The sequence below is a fragment of the Notechis scutatus genome, chromosome Z, assembly GCF_049901735.1.
Source record: "Notechis scutatus isolate UNSWTSFEM ecotype Mainland chromosome Z, rNotScu1.2, whole genome shotgun sequence".
NCBI lineage: Eukaryota > Metazoa > Chordata > Lepidosauria > Squamata > Elapidae > Notechis > Notechis scutatus.
In genome coordinates, this window is record NC_142025.1 from 118,319,387 (window position 1) to 118,337,495 (window position 18,109).

Here is an 18,109-nt window from a genome sequence, read left to right on the forward strand (position 1 = left end):
GAAAAAGACAGCATGTGACAGGGAGGCTGAAGCTTTGTGAGTTTGCTTTGAGGTCCTCCCAGGCATGAGCTGAACATCTAAACCGGGTTTTTCAACCTTGGCAATTTGAAGATGGCTATCTGGGGAATCCTGGGGGTTGAAGCCCACCTGTGTAACATTGTCACGGTTGCCAAACACGGGTCTAGAATCGCCCCGTGTTGCTTCTAATGCCCCTTCCCTCCTCCCCTAAGGATCCCCTAATCCTCTAAGAATCGGGCGCATCTGTTTCGAATCCCAGACGGGCTGCCTGGCATCGCTGCCTCCCACATGTCTGTTTATCCGCAAACTGTCCTTCTAGAGGTTGGGGGAGGATTGTGTTTTAGGGGAACGGGTGCTTTTCTTTGAGTTACGGGGCGCAGCCTCCTCTGGCCACACGTGGATAAGGAGGCATCTGCTGTTTTTCGCCACCCGGGTTCCAGCGGCCCTTTCCCCATCATCCCCGTCATGTCGTGGCTAATAAATGTTCAATAAACAGTTCACAATCGTCACGGTTTCATTTGTGTCCCCTGGGGCCTGCAGGGTTTCCGGGAAGGGGGTATCTTGTGTCGCCTTTGCTAAGCCCTCGATGTACGACCGTAATGCTCAATTTACGACCGGTTACTTAGGAACGGTTTAAAGCTAAGACGGAGCCCCCAAAAGGTACTGAAGACCAAGTTTCAACTTACAAACACACACGTCCTCTTGCATCGCCATTTGCGTGCTCGACAACCAGCCTGCCTCGGCCGCCATTTTCTGCATCTCGTGGTCGTGTGAGGATATTTTACATCATTTTACATCTGGCTTCCGACAAACGTCCATTGCAGGCAATCGGTTCACATGAAATCATGATTCGCTTAATGACCATTGCAAAAAAAAATAAATCAAAACCCTGTACGTTCTTTCGGTGAGCTGCTTAACAACCTGCACACTTTAATCTTAATTCCGGACTCAAATTATGGTCTAAGGTGAGGACGACTAACATTTGAGTGGAGAAAGTTAAAATATTGATATTTTCATTAAAGGGGTGACAAAAATTTGGGGAAGATCCACTTCCAAGTTTAACTTCTCTTTTAAAAAAAACCTTGTTTTTTTTGGGTTTATATCCTGCTTTTGCTTTGTACAGTTGCAGGTGTTTTTATTTTTATTTTTTAAAATGAGACATCCCGGGTGACACAACCGTCAGCAACTCACATGATGGGCAAAGCGCCTGATCAAAGACATTCAGCTACCCCTTGTGCTAAAGTGGGACTCGAACTCACTGCCCCCTGGTGATTGGATAAAAAGCGGGATTAGAACTCGCCCTCTCCTGGTGAGTGGCAAGAGACGAGCATATAATAAGCGGACCCTCCTCTCTCCTACCTTTGATCCTTGCTCCTCTTCATCGCTGAACTCCACACTCCCCTTAGCCCTGACGATGTTCCCTAGCTGGCTCATGAAACGTCTGCCAGAAAACCACCCAGGTCAGGACCCCAAGGACCTCACAGTCCTCCCCTTCTCCCCCCTGCTCCCTCCTCCTCCTAAAACCCCACACACCCTTAGCCCTGACGATGTTCCCTAGTTGGTTCATGAAACGTCTGCCAGAAAACCACCTGACTCGGAGGGCACCAATCACCCCCACGACACACACACAATCCTTTCTTTAGCGACCGTTCCGAGCGACGACGGACGTGCTACAGAGGCGGGGGGGGGGCACCAGCAGCCCAGCCCTCTGGGGATTAGGGGAGTGGGAGCGATGGACTGGCCTGGGTGGTCGAGGGGAGGGGGGAGCTTGGGGAAGGCAGGAGGGTCTTTGTTGAAGACCTTGGACTGCCCCTTGTCAGAAATGGTGCAGAGTCTCCTGCCTAGGGGCTGGGGTTGGACTAGATGACCTGCAAGGTCCCTTCTGATTTGCCCAAAATCACCCAGCTGTCCTTTTTTGCCTAAGGCAGAATTAGAACTCACCATCCTCTAGTTGTTGGCTGAAATTTCCCAGCTGGCTTTAATGCCTAAAGCAGGACTAGAACTCTCAGCTCTCCTGCTGATTGGCATATAATAAACAAACGCTTTGCACTGATAATGTTCCTTAGTTGGGTCATGAAACGTCTTCAAAAAATCCACCCAGCTCAGAGAGTTCCACAGACTCCACACTTCTCCTCCTCCTCTCTTTATTCACCGCTCCCTTCTCCTCCTCTTCCTCCCTCCCTCTTCCTCCTCCTCCTTAAACCCCACACTCCCCTTAGCCCTGACGATGTTCCCTAGCTGGCTCATGAAACGTCTGCCAGAAAACCACCCGACTCAGAGGGCACCAATCACCCCCCCACAACACGCGCACACACACAATCCTTTCTTTAGCGACCGTTCTGAGCGACGGACAGACGTGCTGGAGAGGCGGGGGGGGCTCCAGCAGCCCAGCCCTCTGGGGATTAGGGGAGTGGGAGCGATTGACTGGCCTGGGTGGTCGAGGGGAGGGGGGAGCTTGGGGAAGGCAGGAGGGTCTTTGTTGAAGACCTTGGACGGCCCCTTCTCAGAAATGGTGCAGAGTCTCCTGCCTAGGGGCTGGGGTTGGACTAGATGACCTGCAAGGTCCCTTCTTAATATGCTAATGAGGAGTGAAGCCGGTCCGCCTTCTGGGCGGGGGAAAAAGAAACAAGTTAAAATCATTGGTCTAATTTCCTGGGGGGGTGTAATCTTTAAAGGTGGGAGCTGTTGGGCAGGCACCACCCCTACACCTTAACGGACTCCATCGAGAGCTGTCGTGACCGCCTGAGGTCCCGGCCTCTTCATTCGACCCCCACTTAGCCCTGGCGAGGAAGGGGGGCTCTGCAGAGATCAAAGCACAAAGCGGCTGAACTGAGGCTGGGCATCCAAGCGGCACCAGCGGCCGTCACCATCACCGCAGAAAGGGGAGGAGAACCTGCCTCGGCCGCTCCAAGATGGCCACCCACGCCCGGCCAGCTCCATCCCCCCCAGCGAAAGGAGACTGGAGGTCGTACATGGCTCCGTTTCACATCTTCAGGGAAGCCAATGACCTTCTGGCAGTATCGGACAAGAGGAGAAGAGCGTTTTTCCTGAGCTCCTCTGGACGGGACGTCTTCCAAACGGCTACGGCCCTCTCGGCACCCGCAGACGTGCAGGCAGTACGTGGGAGGGAGCTTCAGGACATGCTAGGAGCACATTATGCACCCCCAGCACCAGCCTTGGTCATGTGAGTTTCACCCCAGGGATCAAAAAGGCAGTGAGACAGTCTATGACTTTGTGGCAACGCTGATCTGGAGGAGGAAAGGATGCGAGAGAGGCTCCCTGGGGGTATAAAAGACTTAAGCCTACGGAGGCCATTAATGGCTCAGCTTTTTCTCATGTTCCAAGCCACCCTAGAGGAGGCCAAGGCGAGTGAGTCCTCCATGAGGTCAGCCGCCACCATTCAAACATCAAGTAGCGGCCATCCCTCGGGCGGAGCGGCCACCGTGCATCACGAGAGCATGGAACACGGAGACAATACAGCCGAGGGTGACAAAATCCACCGCACTCGTTCCGAAGGGAAGGCAGGGAGTCCGGAAACGGGAGAGAGGCGCCAGTTTGGTGCCGCATGTGGGGGCAATCCGCCCAGAGAGGCATGCTGATACAAAGATGCCACTTGCCAAAGATGCAGACGGAAGGGGCAAACCGCAAAAGCTTGCCGTGCAACCAGTCAGCTTCCCGCTTCCAGAGGCCCATTGTTTCCCCGATGCGACTGTGTGCATCCCTGACAGAATTCCGGAAGTCGCCGTTTCCGAGGCACCAGCGAGGAGAAGGCCAAGTCACAGGCATGAGGTAGCCCCCCAAACGTTCGTCAGGTACTACAGCGCGCAATGCTCCAAGAAATTCCACACCACCATCGACATCGACGGGGATGTGGTGGTGGACAAAAGTTCGTATATGACCCTCGTGTCCTGGCCAACTATTAAGAAGGCCATTCTGGGCTTCCCAAGGAACAGCTAAAGCCCCAGAAAGGCAAGTATAGGGTGACACCTTCAAACCCTTGGTCTGTGTTCCCCCGGGAAAAGACCAATCATTTTAAATTTAAATGGTGTATAAGCACACCTGTTTTCTTATAATCTCTTGAAAGAATAAATAAATAAAAATAAATAAATTATTCCTTTTCCCTCCTAGAAAGCGGACCGGATTGACATCATTGTTCCTTGGCTTCACTCTCCATTAGCATATGCAACAGTCTTCCTCCTCGACTTACAACATTTCGCTAGTGACCGTTGGAAGTTACAACAGGACGGAGACAAAGGGGACTTGTGACCAACGTTTCATACCTAACAACCGTTGCAGCATCCCCAGCAAGCCAAATTCACTTAAACCACCGACCCTGGCCACCAGATTTCTAATATGCCTTGAATTGAATTGAAAAAAGCCCCCTATTGAATTCTGGGAGTTGAAGCTCATGCGCCTGGCTAGGAGATTCTGGGAGTTGAAGTCCACCCATCTTCACGTGGCCAAACTTGAAAAAGACAGCATGTGACAGGGAGGCTGAAGCTTTGTGAGTTTGCTTTGAGGTCCTCCCAGGCATGAGCTGAACATCTAAAACCGGGTTTTTCAACCTTGGCAATTTGAAGATGGCTATCTGGGAATCCTGGGGTTGAAGCCCACCTGTGTAACATTGTCACGGTTGCCAAACACGGGTCTAGAATCGCCCGTGTTGCTTCTAATGCCCCTTCCCTCCTCCCCTAAGGATCCCCTAATCCTCTAAGAATTGGGCGCATCTGTTTCTCGAATCCCAGACGGGCTGCCTGGCATCGCTGCCTCCCCACATGTCTGTTTATCCGCAAACTGTCCTTCTAGAGGTTGGGGGAGGATTGTGTTTTAGGGGAACGGGGTGCTTTTTCTTTGAGTTACGGGGCGCAGCCTCCCTCTGGCCACACGTGGATAAGGAGGCATCTGCTGTTTTTCGCCACCCGGGTTCCAGCGGCCCTTTCCCCATCATCCCCGTCATGTCGTGGCTAATAAATGTTCAATAAACAGTTCACAATCGTCACGGTTTCATTTGTGTCCCCTGGGGCCTGCAGGGTTTCCGGGAAGGGGGTATCTTGTGTCGCCTTTGCTAAGTCCTCGATGTACGACCGTAATGCTCAATTTACGACCGGTTACTTAGGAACGGTTTAAAGCTAAGACGGAGCCCCCAAAAAGGTACTGAAGACCAAGTTTCAACTTACAAACACACACACGTCCTCTTGCATCGCCATTTGCGTGCTCGACAACCAGACTGCCTCGGCCGCCATTTTCTGCGTCTCGTGTTCGTGTGAGGATATTTTACATCATCTTACATCTGGCTTCCGACAAACGTCCATTGCAGGCAATCGGTTCACATGAAATCATGATTCGCTTAATGACCATTGCAAAAAAAAATAAATCAAAACCCTGTACGTTCTTTCGGTGAGCTGCTTAACAACCTGCACACTTTAATCTTAATTCCGGACTCAAATTATGGTCTAAGGTGAGGGACGACTAACATTTGAGTGGAGAAAGTTAAAATATTGATATTTTCATTAAAGGGGTGACAAAAATTTGGGGAAGATCCACTTCCAAGTTTAACTTCTCTTTTAAAAAAACCTTGTTTTTTTGGGTTTATATCCTGCTTTTGCTTTGTACAGTTGCAGGTGTTTTTATTTTTATTTTTAAAATGAGACATCCCGGGTGACACAACCGTCAGCAACTCACATGATGGGCAAAGCGCCTGATCAAAGACATTCAGCTACCCCTTGTGCTAAAGTGGGACTCGAACTCACTGCCCCCTGGTGATTGGATAAAAAGCGGGATTAGAACTCGCCCTCTCCTGGTGAGTGGCAAGAGACGAGCATATAATAAGCGGACCCTCCTCTCTCCTACCTTTGATCCTTGCTCCTCTTCATCGCTGAACTCCACACTCCCCTTAGCCCTGACGATGTTCCCTAGCTGGCTCATGAAACGTCTGCCAGAAAACCACCCAGGTCAGGACCCCAAGGACCTCACAGTCCTCCCCTTCTCCCCCCTGCTCCCTCCTCCTCCTAAAACCCCACACACCCCTTAGCCCTGACGATGTTCCCTAGTTGGTTCATGAAACGTCTGCCAGAAAACCACCTGACTCGGAGGGCACCAATCACCCCCACGACACACACACAATCCTTTCTTTAGCGACCGTTCCTGAGTGACTACGGACGTGCTGGAGAGGCGGGGGGGCACCAGCAGCCCAGCCCTCTGGGGATTAGGGGAGTGGGAGCGATGGACTGGCCTGGGTGGTCGAGGGGAGGGGGAGCTTGGGGAAGGCAGGAGGGTCTTTGTTGAAGACCTTGGACGGCCCCTTCTCAGAAATGGTGCAGAGTCTCCTGCCTAGGGTCTGGGGTTGGACTAGATGACCTGCAAGGTCCCTTCTTAATATGCTAATGAAGAGTGAAGCCGGTCCGCCTTCTGGGCGGGAAAAAGAAACAAGTTAAAATCATTGGTCTAATTTCCTGGGGGGAGAGAAAATCTTTAAAGGTGGGAGCTGTTGGGCAGGCACCACACCTACACCTTAACGGACTCCATCGAGAGCCGTCGTGACCGCCTGAGGGCCCGGCCTCTTCATTTGACCCCCACTAAACCCTGGCGAGGAAGGGGGGCTCTGCAGAGATCAAAGCGGCTGAACAGAGGCTGGGCATCCAAGCGGCACCAGCGGCCGTCACCATCACCGCAGAAAGGGGAGGAGAACCTGCCTCGGCCGCTCCAAGATGGCCACCCACGCCCGGCCAGCTCCATCCCCTCCAGCGAAAGGAGACTGGAGGTCGTACATGGGTCCCTTTCACATCTTCAGGGAAGCCAATGACCTTCTGGCAGTATCGGACAAGAGGAGAAGAGCGTTTTTCCTGAGCTCCTGTGGACGGGACGTCTTCCAAACGGCTACGGCCCTCTCGGCACCCGCAGACGTGCAGGCAGTACGTGGGAGGGAGCTTCAGGACACGCTAGGAGCACATTATGCACCCCCAGCACCAGCCTTGGTCATGTGAGTTTCACCCCAGGGATCAAAAAGGCAGTGAGACAGTCTATGACTTTGTGGCAAGGCTGATCTGGAGGCGGAAAGGATGCGAGAGAGGCTCCCTGGGGGTATAAAAGACTTAAGCCTACGGAGGCCATTAATGGCTCAGCTTGATCTCACGTTCCAAGCCACCCTAGACGAGGCCAAGGCGAGTGAGTCCTCCAGGAGGTCAGCCGTTGCCATTCGGAGATCAAGTAGCGGCCATCCCTCGGGCGGAGCGGCCACCGTGCATCACGAGAGCATGGAACACGGAGACAATACAGCCGAGGGTGACAAAATCCACCGCACTCGTTCCGAAGGGAAGGCAGGGAGTCCAGAAACGGGAGAGAGGCGCCAGTTTGGTGCCGCATGTGGAGGCAATCCACCCAGAGTGGCATGCCGATTCAAAGACGCCACTTGCCAAAGATGCAGACGGAAGGGGCAAACCGCAAAAGCTTGCCGTGCAACCAGTCAGCTTCCCGCTTCCAGAGGCCCATTGTTTCCCAGATGCGACTGTGTGCATCCCTGACAGAATTCCGGAAGTCGCCATTTCCGAGGCACCAGCGAGGAGAAGGCCAAGTCACAGGCATGAGGTAGCCCCCCAAACGTTCGTCAGGTACTACAGCGCGCAATGCTCCAAGAAATTCCACACCACCATCGACATCGACGGGGATGTGGTGGTGGACAAAAGTTCGTATATGACCCTTGTGTCCTGGCCAACTATTAAGAAGGCCGTTTTCGGCTTCCCAAGGAACAGCTAAAGCCCCAGGAAATAATGCTAAAGGACCGTCAAGGGAACCTCATCCCTGTCCTGGGGAGGGGGTCCTTCCCAATTAAATTTAAAAGTTTTGTCGGGTGAACGGAGACCTGCCAAACCTTCCCCGCTGAGAATGGTTCGATGCCCTGGGTCTGGAAGTGACTGCCATCCTCGCCTACCAAGACGACAGCATCGAGGAGCCGGTCACGGCATTCGCGGACGTCTTCGGTGGGAGTCCAGGCAAGTATAGGGTGACACCTCAAAACCCTTGGTCTGTGTTCCCCACCCTGGAGAAAAGACCAATCAATTTAAATTTAAATGGTGCATAAGCGCACCAACCTGCCTACCGTTCCTGTCCGATTGTTGTTGTTTTCTTATATGTATCCGTTTCATGTTTTCATAATTATTTTCATACTCATACCTTTTATCTTATAATCTCTTGAAAGTATAAATAAATAAAAATAAATAAATTATTTCTTTTCCCTCCTAGAAAGCGGACCGGATTGACATGATCGTTCCTTGGCTTCACTCTCCATTAGCATATGCAACAGTCCTCCTCCTCGACTTACAACATTTCGGTTAGTGACCGTTGGAAGTTACAACGGCACGGAGAAAAAAGGGACTTGTGACCAACGTTTCATACCTAACAACCGTTGCAGCATCCCCAGCAAGCCAAATTCACTTAAACCACCGACCCTGGCCACCAGATTTCTAATATTCCCTGAATTGAATTGAAAAAGGCCCCCCTATTGAATTCTGGGAGTTGAAGCTCATGAGCCTGGCTAGGAGATTCTGGGAGTTGAAGTCCACCCATCTTCACGTGGCCAAACTTGAAAAAGACAGCATGTTACAGGGAGGCTGAAGCTTTGTGAGTTTGCTTTGAGGTCCTCCCAGGCATGAGCTGAACATCTAAAACCGGGTTTTTCAACCTTGGCAATTTGAAGATGGCTATCTGGGGAATCCTGGGGGTTGAAGCCCACCTTTGTAACATTGTCACGGTTGCCAAACACGGGTCTAGAATCGCCCCGTGTTGCTTCTAATGCCCCTTCCCTCCTCCCCTAAGGATCCCCTAATCCTCTAAGAATCGGGCGCATCTGTTTCTCGAATCCCAGACGGGCTGCCTGGCATCGCTGCCTCCCCACATGTCTCTTTATCCACAAACTGTCCTTCTAGAGGTTGGGGGGAGGATTGTGTTTTAGGAGAACGGGGTGCTTTTTTTTGAGTTACGGGGGTGGAGCCTCCCTCTGGCCACACGTGGATAAGGAGGCATCTGCTGTTTTTCGCCACCCGGGTTCCAGAGGCCCTTTCCCCATCATCCCCGTCATGTCATGGCTAATAAATGTTCAATAAACAGTTCACAATCATCACGGTTTCATTTGTGTCTCCTGAGGCCTGCAGGGTTTCCGGGGTGTATTTGTGTGTGTGTCTTGTGTTGCATTTGCTAAGTCCTCGACGTACGACCGTAATCCTCAATTTACAACCGGTCGTTTAGGAACGGCTTGAAGCTAAGACGGAACACCCCCACCCCTCCAAAAGTACTGAAGACCAAGTTTCGACTCACAAACACACACATGCCCTGTTGCATTGTCATTTGTGCGCTTGACAACCAGACTGCCTCAGCCGCCATTTTCTGCCTCTCGTGGTCATGTGAGGATATTTTACGTCATCTTACATCTGGCTTCCGACAAACGTCCATTGCAGGCAATCGGTTCACTTAACTTCATGATTCACTTAATGACCATTGCAAAAAAGATATCAAAACCCTCTACGGTCTTTCAATGAGCTGCTTAACAACCTGCACACCTTAATCTTAATTCTGGACTCAAATTATGGCCTAAGGTGAGGACGACTAACATTTGAGTGGAGAAAGTTAAAATATATTTTCATTATCGGGGTGACAAAAATTTGGGGAAGATCCACTTCCAAGTTTAAATTCTGTTTTAAAAAAAACCTTGGATTTTTGGGTTTATATCCTGCTTTTGCTTTGTACAATTGCAGGTGTTTTTATTTATTTTTTTAAAAATGGGACATCCTGGGTGACACAACCGTCAGCAACTCACATGATGGGCAAAGCGCCTGATCAAAGACATTCAGCTGCCCTTTGTGCTAAAGTGGGACTCGAACTCACTGCCCCCTGGTGATGGGCTATAAAGCGGGACTAGAACTCGCCCTCTCCTGGTGAGTGGCAAGAGAGGAGCATATAATAAGCGGACCCTCCTCTCTCCTACCTTTGATCCTTGCTCCTCTTCATCGCTGAACCCCACACTCCCCTTAGCCCTGACGGTGTTCCCCAGCTGGGTCATGAAAGGTCTGCCAGAAAACCACCTGACTCAGAGGGCACCAATCACCCCCCCCGCCCGACACACACACACACAGACACACACAGACACACACACACACACACACACACACACACACCACACACACACACACACAATCCTTCCTTTAGCGACCGTTCCGAGCGACGACGGACGTGCTGGAGAGGCGGGGAGGGGGCTCCAGCAGCCCAGCGCCGTCTCCTCTTCACCCTCTCCAGCCCAACGGATCTGCTGCCCGGCTGATCTCTCCGATCTCGGACGTCTGGCCAGCTTCCCTCCGGGCGGGGGAGGGTTAACCGTCAAAGAAGGCGGGCAGGAACCGGCTGACTGCAGGGAGGAGGAAGCGGAGAAGTGCCGCCCTTTGCGCTGGATCCGGCTGCGAGTTTTGTTGCCGGCCGGGTTGCAAAGAGATCGGGACTTCGCGGTTTGATTTTTAGGAACCACCGAGGATCGCCCCGCCTTGCAACGAAGCTGACGCCCCCGCGGGCTTTGCAACCTGCCTTTTGCGCACAATCCTTTGCTCTGGGCGCTGGAAAGCCCCTCGGTGGCTGCGCCGATCCTATCCCCTCTCCTCCCTCGGGGGACCCCGTGGAGAGGCAGGCGATGTGCAGAAACCCCGCCTTGGTCGTGTTTGATCTGGGTGAGAGGGTTGAATCGCAACCCCCATCGTCCTGGGCTGCGGCTGGGGATTAGGGGAGTGGGAGCGATGGACTGGCCTGGGTGCTCGAGGGGAGGGGGAGACTGGGGAAGGCAGGAGGGTCTTCCTCCAGCGTTTGAGGGCAGAGAAACTCCCCCCCCTAAAAATCAGTCTGTCTGAATTTTTTTGCAGATTATACCTTGTGGCCTTTTTGGGTGGACACCCACGTGGACCCCCCCTTCCACAAAAATAGGTGAGGGGAAAAAGTGGGGAGAGGTCTGTTGCCTGTAAATATTGTCGTTTTTCTTTCCTTAAAAACCGAGAAAAGGAATTGGCTCTAAAGTATTTAAAACAGTTTTTTTTTCTCAATACTTTGGAACTAATGGACTTCAACTCCCAGTATTCCTCAATCAGCCAAAAAAACAAAAACAAACCCACCACCTGATTTGAATTGAATTCAATTGAAAAGTTCACCTATTGAATTCTGGGAGTTGAAGTCCATTCATGCTGGCTAGAGAATTCTGGGAGTTGAAGTCCATTCATGCTGGCTAGAGAGTTCTGTGAGTTGAAGTCCATTCATGCTGGCTAGAGAATTCTGGGAGTTGAAGTCCATTCATGCTGACTAGAGAATTCTGGGAGTTGAAGTCCATTCATGCTGGCTAGAGAGTTCTGGGAGTTGATGTCCATTCATGCTGGCTAGAGAGTTCTGGGAGTTGAAGTCCATTCATGCCGGCTAGAGAATTCTGGGAGTTGAAGTCCATTCATGCTGGCTAGAGAGTTCTGGGAATTGAAGTCCATCATGCTGGCTAGAGAATTCTGGGTCTACCCCAGCTTGCTTGGGAATTCTGGGCTTTTGAAGTCCATTTAGTTTTGCTAGGGAATTCTGGGAGTTGAAGTCCACCGATACTGACTGTGGCATTCTGGGAATTAAAGTCCATGTGGCTAGGGAATTCTGGGATGAAAATGACCCTTCCAACTATGGTCAGAAGTCAAGGACTACCTGTAGTATTTTGGTCTCTGTTAGGAAACAAGCTAAGTCCATTTTGTGCCTGAATTCTTCCCAGCGATGGGTCTGTGCAAGACCAGAATCAACGGCCTGTCCGTCTCTACCCGGAAGTGCCAGAAGTGCTGCACCTGTTGGACAGCGAAGGGATCGCCATGGCAGCTGCCTCTCGGTAAATCGGGGCCTTGCTCTCTTAAGACTTTCCCCGCTAATACAGGCCACCCGTCCTTGCACCCACCACTGTGGTGAATTAACCACATACAAGTAGTCCTCAGCTTACAACAGTTTGTTTAGTGGCCGTTCGGAACTACAATGGCGTTGAAATAAGTGCCTTGGGACCATTTTTCCACACTTAACGCCCTCTGTGGCCTTCCGACGCTTGGCAGCTTGACTCGTATTTATGATGGTCGCAGCATCGGGGTCACGTAATCCCCTTTTGCCACCTTCCGACAGCGAAGTCAACGAGGAAGCTGGACTCACTTAACAACCGTGTGACTAACATATCCACGGCAGGGATTCACTTAACGATGATGGCAGGAAAGGTGGCAAAACAGGGCAGAACTCACTTAATAAAAGCTTCACTCTAACAGCGGCTCAGTTGTGGTCATAAGTCAAGGACTCCTAGGAATCCTAGCCCCTGGGTTATTTTTCTGGCTCACAGGGAGTCCTCCAGTTACAACTACTTCTTTAGCCGACCATTCGAAGTTACAGCTACACTGGAAAAACCCACTTAACTACTAGTCCCTCAGCTTAAAACCGTTGAAGCATCTGAACAGCCAGGTGATCAAAATTCGAGCGCCATCTTGTCACCAATTGGGACCCTCCCAGCCGACTTCTGTCAGACATCAATGGGGAAAGGAGTCGGATTCGTTTAACGACTTCATGATTCACTTAATGGCACTGATTCGCTTAACAACCTTGGCAAAAAAAAGAATCAAGTGGCAATTCTCTTAGCAACCCATAGCAATGGAAATTCCCGTCCCACTTGAGCTCTTTAGTCGAAGGCTACCTGTATTTTAAATTCCTGAAATCGCAGACGGTCGCTAGATAAATGCTGGCATGACGAGGCAAGCGTTTTAGAGCATGGGCAGAGAGCCGGTGAGGACATTTTGCAGCCCGCCAAAGAACGGGTATAAAATTGCAACAAAAAACAAGTGGAAAGCTGAAAATCTGGAAATCCGAACAGATGTTAAGATTTTAGGAGGCCAGGAAGAGTGTAAGACACACTCCAAGCGAATAGTATTTATTTATGTATTTCATTGGTATGAATTAAAAATGGGTCTTGCGGTGGCCTAGAGTGGAGCTCCCGCCTCACAATCAGGGGCCTGCGAGTTCAATCATAGGTAGAGGCAGATATTTCTTTCTCCCGGCACAATGAGAATATATTTGCTGAACTAAACTCCTTATTGGCAACAGGAGGGGCATCCGGACAGTAAACATTCAGCTCCATTCAGTTGGCTAGACTCCACCCTACAAGGGATTATGGGGTCATTAAAAGAAGATATTAATTATTGAGATTAATTAAAAATATATTTAAATACTTGGTGGCCTGTAAGCTAAAGTGCTGGCCAGAAGCTACAAAAAGCAAATGGCTGGGGAATTCTGGGAATTGAAGCCCCTGGGTCTTAAAATGGCCAAGGTTGTGGACTGTCTTACACCATCATTTGATAGGGCTCCCATTCAGATAACACACTATCCCGGCTTAGGACGATCTCAGCTAGTATTCGGAGAACAGCTTTCTGACAATCCCAGTTTGTTTGTTGAGGGGGCGTTTCTGTACCTGGTGGGGATTCAAAAAAAACAGGCTTCCTTTAGCAAACTGAGTTAAGCATGTTGTGTGAACGTACCCTATTTGGGATAAAAATTGGTCCCTGTTGTGGGATCTCATCTCAAGCGTCTGATCTTTCCCCGCTCAGGACAGGCGAGATCCAAGGAGCCAGGCAACTGTTAGATCTTTTCGGCTTAAATCGCTACTTTCGCTACACTGAAATTTACCCTGGCAGTAAAACCACCCATTTCCAAAGGTAAAAAAAACAAAAACTTGGGGGCCTTTGTTTATCCCTGGATTTGGGAGAGGTGGAAGGGGAAGTGGGAACAGACTGATGTCAAATCCAGAAATCTATCTTCACCTCATTTCGCCTTCTTCTCTCTTGCCTTCTCAACACAAAGTAATTTATATATTGTGCCTACCGTCCCTGTTTTACTGTCCCGATTTATTTGTATTTACTTCATTTGTTCATGTTAATTTTCATACTTATACCTGCTATTTTGTACATGTTTGACAAACAAACAAATAAATAGAATAAATAAAATAAATAATCCCTTGCGGGGTGGAGTCTGGGCGACTGAATGGAGCTGAGTGGGCAACCGTTTAACCAGGTTTGTGTAAGGTCTCCCGCGTTGAGAGGGGGTGGGGTCAGACAAGAATACCTCGGAAGTCCCTTCCAGACCTACAATTCTCCATTCTATGCTCCCCTTGTGTCCTCTCCAGGTTGAATCAACAGAGTGGCATCCCGTTTCATCGAATGCTGTTCTTCGATGACGAAAGCCGGAATATTCATGACGTCGGCACGCTAGGTATCCTTAAAAGATAGGTGCATGATCGGACTCTAGAACCTTCAATTCTTGAAGCAACCCCTCAGCTTAATTATTCTAGAGCCATGTGTGAAACAGGGTAACTAAAATGAGAGTCGACTGTCCCTGTTCATAGGACAAACCGAATCGAGCTAATTTTCTTCAGCCTAGTAAACCAATCCTTGCAACTGGCAAAGTTAGGCTGGTGAGTTCTAGACCCGCCTTAAGCATGAAAGTCAGCTGGGTGACTTCGGGCCAATCACCAGGAGACAGGGAGTTCTTGTCCCACCTTAAGCATGAAAGGTAGTTGGGTGAGTTTGGGCCAATCACTAGGAGACAGGAGTTCCAGTCCCACCTTAAGCATGAAAGGCAGCTGGGTGATTTTGGGCCAATCACCAGGAGACAGGAGTTCTAGTCCCGCCTTAAGCATGAAAGGTAGTTGGGTGACTTTGGGCCAATCACCAGGAGACAGGGAGTTCTAGTCCCGCCTTAAGCATGAAAGGCAGCTGGGAGATTTTGGGCCAATCACCAGGAGACAGGAGTTCTAGTCCCGCCTTAAGCATGAAAGGCAGCTGGGTGACTTTGGGCCAATCACCAGGAGACAGGGAGTTCTAGTCCCGCCTTAAGCATGAAAGGTAGTTGGGTGACTTTGGGCCAATCACCAGGAGACAGGGAGTTCTAGTCCCGCCTTAAGCATGAAAGGCAGCTGGGTGACTTTGGGCCAATCACCAGGAGACAGGGAGTTCTAGTCCCGCCTTAAGCATGAAAGGCAGCTGGGAGATTTTGGGCCAATCACCAGGAGACAGGAGTTCTAGTCCCGCCTTAAGCATGAAAGGCAGCTGGGTGACTTTGGGCCAATCACCAGGAGACAGGGAGTTCTAGTCCCGCCTTAAGCATGAAAGGCAGCTGGGAGATTTTGGGCCAATCACCAGGAGACAGGGAGTTCTAACCCCGCCTTAAGCATGAAAGGCAGCTGGGTGACTTTGGGCCAATCACTAGGAGACAGGGAGTTCTTATCCGCCTTAAGTATGAAAGTCAACTGGGTGACTTTGGGCCAATCACTAGGAGACAGGGAGTTCTTGTCCCGCCTTAAGTATGAAAGTCAACTGGGTGACTTTGGGCCAATCACCAGGAGATAGGGAGTTCTTATCCCGCCTCAGCTGTGAAAACCAGATGGGTGACTTTGGGCCAATCACCAGGAGACAGGAGTTCTAGTCCCCCCTTAAGCATGAATGGCAGCTGGGTGACTTTGGGCCAATCACCAGGAGACAGGAGTTCTAGTCCCTCCTTAAGCATGAAAGGCAGCTGGGTGACTTTGGGCCAATCACCAGGAGATAGGGAGTTCTTATCCCGCCTCAGCTGTGAAAACCAGATGGGTGTCTTTGGGCCAATCACCAGGAGACAGGAGTTCTAGTCCCACCTTAAGCATGAATGGCGGCTGGGTGAGTTTGGGCCAATCACCAGGAGACAGGAGTTCTGGTCCCACCTTAAGCATGAATGGCGGCTGGGTGAGTTTGGGCCAATCACCAGGAGACAGGGAGTTCTTGTCCCGCCTCAGCTATGAAAGCCAGATGGGTGTCTTCGGTCCAATTTCAGGCCAACCCACCTCACAGGGTTGTTGTGGGGAAAATAGGAGGAATAAATATCAGTCACATTTGCCACCTTTAGTTACTTATAGACTAGAGTAATAAAAGTGGGATCAAAATGTTCTATATGAATATAAATATTGTGATACCCAAAGGTGTCTGAGCTAATATAGGGGAACTATCGTATGATTCTAAGATCTCCAGGTGAGGCTAGTCCTCACCCCCACGCCCCTTACTTGATCAACTCTTCAAAGGAACAACAGTCTTGAAATAAGTAACTTACGACCGTTCCTCACGCTTACAACAGTCTCAACACCGCTGCAGCCATATCAATGGTGATCGAAGCACTTGGCGAACGTCGTGTACAAACAATGCTCACCGTGTCCCACACAATCAATCGCCATTCGCCACCTTCCCAGCCAGCTTCCAACAAACCAAGTTACTGGGGAAGCTTGAGGGTTATCGCAAGTCGAGCTCTCATGATATCTCTCATAACGACCGCTGCAAAAAGTTGCAAAATCAGGCGCGGTCATGTGAATGCCTCATTGACAGATCATGCCTCTTAAAGCAACGAATTTCCCGGTCCCTCTGGCAGTCGTAAGTCGAGGACTACCTGTAAAGAAAACAGCAGGTTTGAAACCAGTGGCCTCTGTTCCTGGGGAGGTTAAAGAAAGCTAAATCGATAGGGAGTGATAACTTTTTCCTGTTGTTTTCTCTTAGGAGTTGTGTGTGTTCCTGTCCCAAGAGGCATGACTCTTTCTCTCCTCAAAGAAGGCTTAGAGAGCTTCGCACGATGTCCAAACTCTCTTCCTGCCAACAAAGTTTAAACCTGGATCTCCTTCGGTTTCTCTCATGGGAAATATCGGCTGGGGATTATGGACGCTATCTATTTAAGTGGTGCAGCGTCTTCTACCAGTTTTATCCTTCAAAAGAGTTTTTCCGTCCTGTGACTACAAAAGACCCGAGATTTTCCAAACAGGGCCCCTTTAAGACATGTGGACTTCAACTCCCAGAATTCCCCAGACAGCACGGAATTCTGGAAGTTGAAGTCCACACATCTTAAAGGGGCCGTGTTGGGGAAAACCCTTGCATTAGACCAGCAAAGCATTCGTGTTTGTGACTTCCATCCCAATAAAAACTGGGGGGGGGGAATCTATTTTTCCATTTACCAATCAGCGCAGGGACTGGGGACAATTGATCAGGTTTAAAGGATGGTTTTAGTCACCCCGGATTGCATCACCTGACCTCCGAAAGATAATAAAAACAGCTAAAGAGTTCCAAAAAAATCTTTATCTTCTTTTTTCTTTATCGTTTCTACTAATGCTCTTGGTTTCGCATATACCATTGTTTATCAACTTTGGCAGCTTGAAGGTGTGTGGATTTCAACTCCCAGAATTCCCTAGCCAGCTATAGTCCTCGACTTACAATCATTTGTTCAGTGATCATTCAAACTTACGACGACGCTGAGAAAAGTGACTTATGGTCATTTTTTTTACACTTAGGAGTGTTCCAGCCTCCCCATGGTCACGTGATCAGAATTGGGACCCTTGACAATCAAAATAATAATACCCCTTTCTCAGGGGTGGGACTCTACCAGTTCGGACCAGTTCTATAGAACCGGTTGTTACGATTCTGTGCAGTTCGGAGAACCGGCAAATTGTGCCACTGACTGGCCCCTCCCGCCTCCTGTCAGATTTCTGCTTTCTAGATAATCTAAATCGCTGTTGTACTGCTTTGCCTTCGCCCAGGAGGCTTCCCTGAGGCCCAATCAGGGGTGGTATTCAGGGGGTTGGAGGGAGAAGTGGCCTGAGAGCAGAGCCGGACCTTCCTTAGGACTGAAGCTTCTATTTTTCAGTGCAGACTCAGGCAGCAGATTGCAGAAAGGTAGATCTCTGAGTGAATCTATGATTCTGCAAGCAACTCAATCTGCTTTGCCTTATTTTGAGTAATAGTTGCTCATATGTGTATGTATGTATGTATGTGTATATATATATATATATGTATATGTATATGAATATATATATATATATATATATATATATATATATATATATATATATATATATATATAATGTTTTCTTAAGTTTTCGCAGGTACTTACATGTATGGTGTTCGGCTTGGTTCAGGTATTTTCCCCGTCATTGTAGTTCTTTTAAAGTTGTTAGCAACGTTTCAGCAGAATCTCGTCTGCCATCATCAGGCTTCTGTATTGTGTCCGTCTGACC

At 49.8% G+C, this 18,109-nt stretch overlaps 1 protein-coding gene across 4 annotated transcripts in view; it reads left to right on the forward strand.

Annotated features, from left to right (window-relative positions):
- MDP1 (magnesium dependent phosphatase 1) overlaps positions 1-17,028 on the forward strand; it is a 116,879-nt gene extending 99,851 nt beyond the window's left edge. For 3 of the 4 annotated variants that reach the window (XM_087945719.1, XM_087945721.1, XM_087945720.1), the window contains exons 2-6: positions 10,914-10,974; positions 11,786-11,896; positions 13,641-13,748; positions 14,216-14,301; positions 16,605-17,028. In XM_087945719.1, coding sequence (XP_087801845.1) covers positions 10,914-10,974; positions 11,786-11,896; positions 13,641-13,748; positions 14,216-14,301; positions 16,605-16,711 — 473 coding nt within the window. In that variant the 3' untranslated portion in view covers positions 16,712-17,028. Of the gene's footprint in view, positions 1-10,430; positions 10,725-10,913; positions 10,975-11,785; positions 11,897-13,640; positions 13,749-14,215; positions 14,302-16,604 lie in introns of those variants that run through there. The other variant, XM_087945722.1, reaches the window with a different exon arrangement.
- The last annotated feature ends 1,081 nt before the right edge of the window (positions 17,029-18,109 follow it).